This window comes from Tupaia chinensis, unplaced genomic scaffold (genome assembly GCF_000334495.1).
Source record: "Tupaia chinensis unplaced genomic scaffold, TupChi_1.0 Scaffold143602_1, whole genome shotgun sequence".
Taxonomy (NCBI): Eukaryota; Metazoa; Chordata; class Mammalia; order Scandentia; family Tupaiidae; genus Tupaia; species Tupaia belangeri.
The window spans coordinates 2,563,129-2,571,187 of record NW_006203448.1 but is presented as its reverse complement, the minus strand read 5'-3'; the positions used below and the strand labels follow the sequence as shown (position 1 = coordinate 2,571,187).

At 57.7% G+C, this 8,059-nt stretch overlaps 1 protein-coding gene across 1 annotated transcript in view; it reads left to right on the top strand.

The window, feature by feature from the left end:
* PRRC2B (proline rich coiled-coil 2B) overlaps window positions 1–8,059 on the top strand; it is a 59,706-nt gene that overhangs the window by 33,430 nt on the left and 18,217 nt on the right. Inside the window, 4 exon segments of the mRNA XM_006164330.2 lie at window positions 3,978–4,194; window positions 4,836–5,140; window positions 5,143–6,892; window positions 7,976–8,019. Of these exon segments, the coding sequence (XP_006164392.1) occupies window positions 3,978–4,194; window positions 4,836–5,140; window positions 5,143–6,892; window positions 7,976–8,019 (2,316 nt within the window).

Sequence of the window (8,059 nt, the reverse complement as noted above, 5' to 3'; positions counted from 1 at the left end):
CAGCAGGAGTTGCCGTCAGAGAAGCGCTGGGCAGAGCCTGTCAGGTCGTGCGTTACAGACGGCTCTCCCCGGCTTTGTCTCTGCGGTGTCCTGTGTCCTTCTTGCCATTCTTGGTGTTCTTGTGCTCTCCGTCTCACTCCTCCTTGGTTAATCTTCCCCAAGGTTTGTCTAAGCCTCCCCCTTTCTTTTTAATTTTCCAGAGGGCTCTTACACTTACTGGAGAGAGTCAAGGAGAGAGAGAGAAGGGGAACGCACCCCGCATGGGGCATGGCCACATCACCATCCCTTCTCCATCTCTCTCTCCTTTTCGGATTTTGTGTACGCAGACACACATGCCTGGCGTGTTTCTCCACCCACCAGGTCCAGGACTCAAACCATGGGGATGACCACGTGGGATCCAGCTGCCTTAACCACCAGGCCTCAGGCTGGTCCACTCTGAGGCCTCTTTAAAAATCATCTTTTGGGGGTCTAGTCAGTTGCATGGTGGTTAAACAGCAACTGAATCCCACACAGCCAACTTCGGGTTCAAGTCCTGGACCTGGCAGCTTGAAAAACATGCTAGGCATGTATGATATGTGCCTGAAGTCCCAAGAGGAGAAGGGAGGAAAAGGGGTTGTGGTGTGAACATCCCTCCGGGGGCGCTTTCTCATTTTTTAACACAGCAAATGCACGCACCCAACAGCAAAGCTGGATAAGAAGTCAGTTTTTGGTTCTGATCGTCCTGTCTTATTTAAGTTTTATTTCATTCATTTTTCTTTCTTCCTTATTTCAAATTGTCTTTTATTCTCTTTGAAATTATTCAGACCAGTGGTGTTGGATGCTTAGTCCGGAATTTCTAACTCTTTTTTTTAAGAGAGATTTTTGCTATAGTATGCTCGTGCTTGCCAGAGACAGAAGGCGAGAAATCACCCCTAGAGTGGTTGACCATGCCACAATCCCCTCTCCTCTAGTCTCCTCTTGAGATTGCGGGCATGCACACACATGTGCCTGGCATGAGTTTAAGCCACCAGGTCCAGGACTCAAGAGTGGTTGACTGCATGGGATTCCAGTGCCGTAGCCATTACGCCATCTGCTGGTCCCTGAATGTCTCACTTTGAAGGTCTCCGTTACGGTGTTAATTTTGAATGTAGCTGCTTTGTGGTTGACTGTATAGTCTGTGTGATACAGACTAGGGCATCACCAAACTTTTTCTGTAAATGGCCTGAAAGTTAATTTAGGTTTTGTGGGACCAGCAGGCGGCGTGGTGGTCGAGGTGTGGACTCCCACATGGCCGGTCATGATTCAAGTCCTGGACCTGGAGGCTGGCTTGCTTCCCCACTTTCCTTCTCCCCCCACACCTCCCATCTGTCTCTTTCTGGTGAGCACATGTGCCCTATAGCAAATTTTAAAAAATAAATAAAAATAAAATCAGGGTTTTTTTTAAACTTTAGGTTTTGTTCAACTAAGGTTTGCTGTTGCCGAACAAGAGCAGCCATAGGCGGCTGTAAACGAATGGTTTTCTAGTACAAGACATAAAAGTAGGCAACAGGCAGAATTTTGTTCAAGGGTTCTAGTTTGCTGCCCAGCTCCTAACATAGGCTGCTCGGCGTGCATCGAGGCTGTCTTTGTAGGCTGTGGCACGGTCCTTGTAGAAGGCATTGCATGCCTCTCCGAGAAGCACCTGTGTTCTCCTGCTGGATGGAGTCCGTGAAGCTGAGCTTGCTAACCATCTCGTGCAAATACGTATTCCAGTTTTTTTTCTTCATTCCATTTACTGTCCCTACCCAGTTACTGAGAAGCATTAACTTCTCCCACTGGGATTGGAATCTGTCAGGTGCTCCTCCGTCAGCCTGTCGCTTCCTGCTTTCTCCACCTGAAGGCACGCGGGTGCAGCCTGCTACATCTCAGTCCTCTCTCACGTAGCTCCCCTGCTGCCGTTAGTCCTGCTTCCTATCTGTCCTGACGTAGGCCGGGTACAGTACCGTTAGCCTGATTTTCTCCTGATTGCTCACTGAGGTTTTGGGGAAGGGTGTCCTTGTATCTATAAGACATGTGGTTCAACCCACTCCAGAAATCCGTGCCTTGGTCTGCCCTCTGCGGCCCAGACTAGAGCGTGCTGGTCTCTGGAGCTGGCCACCATGTGCCAGCTTCAGTTCCCGTCTCCAGCTCAGCTGGCATGGAAACATGGTGTGTGCGTGCATGCGTGCCCAGGACCTTGGTGAGCTGGGGGATGGGGATCACGGCATGCCTGAGCCCTGTGGAAAGGGGTTCTCTCTCGCCCTCACTCTCTCCCATGCACACATACATACTTGATCACGAAAACAGAAAACTGTGATTTGTAGTTGCCAGAATTGCCCTTTCGATGTATTGGGGAAAATAAGTTTAGAAAATATAGAATTGACTTATTACAATGATCGTGTTTATGTTTCCTACTGTCCTTACTTTACCCTGAACTTGCCATACTTTTTCTTTCTTAACCTCTTCTTGGATTAGGTTTTCTGTTTCTTTGGCTTTCTTTCCTTCTGTACCCTGTCTCCATTTTGCTTATGTGTGCATTTTTATTTTCTTTATTCACAGTGTAGCACGTGCACATGAGCAGGTTTGTGGCGGGAGGGCTTTCCAGGCAGGGAGGGCCGAGTGCTCCTGTCTTGCAATCGCACTTGTAAATGGTGTGTAATTTTAAGGCTCCAGGGAGGGTCCTTGCCACCCCTCGAGTCAGACTTTGAATTGGAGTTGTGAATCAGCATTTTTTTAGAAAAGCTCCCACAGGGCGTGCATGTGCTCACCAGAGAGAGATGGGGGTGGAGGGAAGCAGCTCCCCATGGGGCGTCACCATGCCACTGTCCCTTCTCCATCTCTCCGTCCTGCCGGGATCTTGGGCGCACATAGGTGCCCACTGTGTTTTTCAGGCTGGGATTTCAACCATGGGGTTGGCCATGCAGAATCCGTCTCTCTTAACCACCGGACTGTGGAGCCAGCCCCATCAGCAGGATTTGAACACAGAGTTCCACAGCCGAGAGCGAGCTTACAGCCGCTGGCCTGGTAGTGAAGCGTTTCCAGTCGGGTCCTTGCAGTCTAAAAGATGGACACGGCAACACTTGGCTTGTGGGCTTCGTAGAGGGAGTGTTTGACAGCTGAGATCCTGTTCTCCGCAGACTAGGCCCGACGGCCTGTCCCTGTCACCTGGGCCAGCCTGACCACGCGGCGTGCCCAGGTTCCCCTGCTGCCTCCTGTGCTCGCCTTCTCAGGCTAGCTGTTGGGCTGTCGTTAGTTTTGTGTCCCACTCCCTCGCACACTCAGTTTCCCCATACAAAAATGTGAAGTGTCGCTGTCGACTTTAGGGCTAGAAATAAAACCGAAATTGGGACCAGCAGATGGTGTAATGGTTATGTCTCTGGACTCCCATGTACTCGACTCTGGTTCGAATCCCGGACCTGGTGCCTTAAAACTCACACTGGGCGGATGTGTATGCATGCCCAAAATCCCAAGAGGAAAATGGAGGAGAAGGGATTGTGGTATGGCCATCCACCCTGGGGGTGATTTCTCTCTCTCTCTGATGAGTGCATATGCCCTATCACAAAAATCTCTCTTAAAAAAAAAAAGAAGAAGAAAAGAAATAAAACCAGAATTGCTTTCTCAATCTGCTTTCCAGGTCTCTGAGCAGGCGGCCCCGTCCCGCGTCGGCGCTCAGGCCTGTCGCTCTCCCTCGGGTCTCTGCCCTGCTGCAGGCACACACGTCCTTGTTGCTAATTGACTTGGACACCTGTGGCCTCCCAGCCGTCGCCAGTGGAACTGTAACTCAGTATTTCCAGTTTACACTTGGCAGTTGTACTCCGCTTCCTCCCGGGGGTTCTCAGTCTGGGCACTGAGGTGGCCGCACCGGTCTGAGCGGGTCGGGGTACACACCGTGTGTCTGGAGTCTCTCTCCCAAGGAAGAGGAAACTCCTCGTGACGTTTGCTGAGCGTGATGACCTAGACCACTTCTTTGCCGTCTTCAGGGCTGATGAAACCCATGCTGCCCCCAGATTCCCTCGGTGGGACTGGCTGGCCCTCTGAGGATCAGAACTGTGTGCCCCCACTCCAAGAAAGAAAAGCGACCGCCATCGACCCAGCCCCGGGGTGGAGCCCAGAGAGTTACACGGCGCTGCAGAACAAGGGCTACCCGCTCCCCCACCCCAAGTCGAGTGACCCCTTGGCTGTGGACATGCATGCCAGGTAAGATGGGACGTGCCCTGCTACTGCGGGAGCGCCCAGGCCCTACGTGAGAGGGCCCGGGAAGAGCCACCCAGGACACACTGCCCTGCCGAGCTGAGTCTTCTTGGAGGGGCCCTTGGTGCCCTCTGTGAAGGATTATCTGGATGCTGGTGTGAGAGGCTCTCGATGGCAGGCCTGATGGCCATGGAGAAACCCCCAGGTCGCCGAACCTTGGGCATGGGCGTGTGGGAGGTGGCCTGGTGGGGCAGGAGGGGTGGAGGGCATGGGTCTGGGCCCGTTCCCGAGGAGCCGTGCCCAGCCAGTCCCGCCATCCAGTGCCCCAGACTCTTCATGGACTCCCAGGCTCCAGCTTGCTCTGTGACCCCGAGGATTGCCCAGACCCTCTGTCTCCGTGGTGGCCAGCTGCGGTCACCCAGCAGCACCGCACTCTCCACTCTCACGGACTCCAGGGCCACCGACCACCCCATGGCCCAGCTGCTGGAGACATGTTTAAAGATAGAGCAAATGTTGGTGCTTATGTTTTCTTCTTCCTTTTGAAAAAACATTTTTTTTTTTTGTTTTGAAACTAAGCTCTGTGTTCAGCATGGAAACCAGGAACCAAGCTCCAATCACATTGACTGATTTTTCTGGTTCCTTTTCAGGAATGAGAGCCCTTACTCTGCCTCCCCCAGAAGGTCAGGGGGCGTAAGTGCCCAGCGCGATCTCTTTGAGGAGAGAGGGGAGGAGTACTTGAGTGCTTTTGACAAGAAGGCCCAAGCAGACTTTGACAGCTGTATCTCTGCCCAGAGCCTAGGCCAGGAACTCTTGTTTCCATCCCAGGAAAATGTGCAGGAAGCCGGTGCTCCCCCGAGTCACACCCAAAGCCTCAGGTGTTCTCCACTGGAGCCTGCCTTTGTCCCAGCGGAGAACAAGCCTGACTATGGCAGCCGGGACGGTGGCCTCCGCCCGCCACAGCCGGCAGCGTCAAGCAGGAGGCACCCAGGGAGGAGCCGTCCTTCAGCGTTCCCTCCTGGGAGAAGGAAGGGAGCCCCGGTAGGCAGACATCCTCAGAGCCTGAATGGACCCCTGAGCCCCGAAATGCCAACAGCCAGCCCCAGGAGCAGCCGGGCAGGACCCGGAGGTCGGGCCCCATCAAGAAACCCGTGCTCAAAGCCCTCAAGGTTGAGGAGAAGGAGAAGGAGCTCGAGAAGATGAAGCAGGAGCTTGGGGAGGACAGTGCCCAGGACAAGGAGCCCAGTGGCAAGACCGAGAAGGACGAGGATGAGGAGAATGATCCCGCCCGGGCCAACTCCACCCCATCTGCAGCAGAGGACAGAGCGCCTCCCCGGGCTAGCTCTGGCCACGAGGCCAGCAGGTTTGAAGAGGACGAGAAGCCCGACAAGGCCTGGGAGAGCAGACCCTCCCGAGAGGCCATTGACACTCCACCCACGAAGAGAAATAACTGGATCTTCATCGACGAGGAGCAAGCCTTTGGGGGCCGAGGGCAGGCCCGGGGCCGAGGCCGGGGCTTCCGAGAATTCACTTTCCGGGGTCGACCTGCTGGCAGCAGTGCAAGCAGCCTCTGTGGTGCAGGTGTCCTGGGGGCGCGTGGCATCTACAGCCCCAGCCAGCGGAGCGGCCGAGGCCGTGGGCTGCGAGACTTCGCCCAGCCCGAAGACGGGCCCCGAGCCAAGCCCCGGCGCAGGATCGCCAGCGAGACCCACAGCGAGGGTTCGGAGTATGAAGAGCTTCCCAAGCGGCGGCGGCAGCGGGGCTCCGAGGACGGGAGCGAGGGCTCAGCCCTGGAGCGGGAGGAGAGCGCCCTGAAGAGGGGCGATGCCCGAGATTCCTGGCGGTCCAGCAAGGTGTACCCCGAGGACCCCGGGGCACTGGACGCTAAGAGCCGAGGCCCTCGGGCCTTCGGGCGAGCCCTCCCTCCCCGGCTGAGCCATTGTGGGTATGGGCGGAGGGCCTTTGTTTCCAAAGAGTCACCGCACTGGCAGGGCAGGGGCCTGGGCAGCTCCTGGCAGGAGTCCGGCCCGACCGACACGTGCGGGGCACGGCGGCCCACGGACCGGGCCTGCGCCCCAGACTCCTACAGACACTCGGAGTCGTTTGGCGGCAGGGCCTTTGAGGACAGCCGCATGGAGGACAGGAGGTCCTTCTTCCCAGACGACCACGGGGCCGATGCTGAAAACGCTGAGAACCGGCCCTTCAGGAGAAGGCGCCCACCGCGCCAGGACAAGCCTCCCCGCTTCAGGCGCCTCCGGCAAGAGCGGGAGTCCCTGGGCCTGTGGGGGGCCGAGGAGGAGCCCCGCCTGCTGGCAGGGCAGTGGCCAGGCAGGGCCAAACTCTGTCCAGGGGACAAGAGCGGCGCTGTGGGCCGCAGGTCCCCCGAGCTGCCCTACCAGCACTCCTCTGACCATGCCAACGAGGAGTGGGAGACGGCCTCAGAGAGCATCAGTGAGCGGCGGGAGCGGCGGGAAGGCCACAGTGCCGAGCCCGACCCCCAGGGGGACGGCGGCCTGTCCGGGGCCAGTGCAGGAGAGAAGAAGGAGCTGGCCAAGAGGAGCTTCTCCAGCCAGAGGCCCCTGGCCGACAGACAGAGCCGGAAGCTGGAGCCGGGAGGGTTTGGGGAGAAGCCCGGTAGGCCAGGTGGTGGTGAGACCTCTCCCCGTTATGACAGCCAACAGAATGGGACGCCTTTGAAAGCCAAAAGGTAAATGGGACACCGCCCCAGGCCCTTTGTCGTGTTGCTCCGCGGCACTGGGCCCGTGCATGCGTGCTGCCCAGACCCTGGTGTCACGCCTCCGTTACCACTCTTGCACCGCTTGTCTGCTACTCGTGATGTCGTGGCTGGCCCGCCCCGGCTTAGGCCCCCCCGGGGGGCCCCCCTGCCGCGGCTGCCCTAGTGCCTATCCTGAGTTCAGCCTCTGTTCGTGTGCTGGGAGCCCACCTAGGGGCCACTGCAGTAAGAGATGCTGCCTCGGGTGGAGCCAGGCGGGCACTGGGGAGGACCCCGGGTCCCTGCCACCCTGCGTCATGGTGGGCACTGGTGCCTCTGGCTATGCTGAGGTGGCTCCTGCCTGGGGTCTCTGCTTCTCAGCAGCAGGGACAGATGTGACCTTGGTGCCCCAGGGTGGCTCCTCTGCGAGACCAGAGCCCAGAAGGAGCAGTGGGGTGGCCCGGCCTGGGGCCCAGGGGGCATCTCTTCTCAGAATTAGCAACTTCTGGGTGGCTGGTCTGTACTCACTGCCACAGCCTCCCCCATGGAAGACAGAGGAAGGCCTGCCATCCCCTCACGCACTCATCAAGACCGCAGCTCCCTTAGAATTCAGGGCTCAGAAACCTGGGTCACACCCCAGAGAAGGAGCCCCAGAGGAGGAGGCCGACTGCTGCAGGTGTGAGTCTAGCTCTCCAGGTCCCAGATGCCAAGGTTGAGCTTTGCTTCTGGCTTCTGCCAGAGCGCAGCCTGGGTTCCTTGTTGGCCAGAGCCCCCGATGAAGGCAGAAAGGTCTGGCAGGTGCGCCTCTGCCTCCCCTGCAGTCTGTGACTAGCAGGAGGAGTGAGTGAGTGTCCTGGGGTGGGGCTGGGTAAGGTGGTTCCCTGCACTGGGCAGTGCCACGGGTGGCCTTCTGTGGACTCACACGGACGCGGTGCCTGCCTGCAGCGGGTGCCTGCCCCAGGGCTGGTGAGGGCAGTGGGCCCAGGCAGTGGGCGCTGTGTGTGTGGCCAGGTGCATACGTGGTTCCTTCCCAGCCCTCCATCGTCACGGAGTTCACAAAGTCCGTGTCCTTTCCAGGTCCCCAGAAGAGGCCTTGCCAGGAGGGCTTGGTGGCTGCAGTGGTGGGGGCCGCCCCCCGCCCCATTCCCACCCCCAAGCACA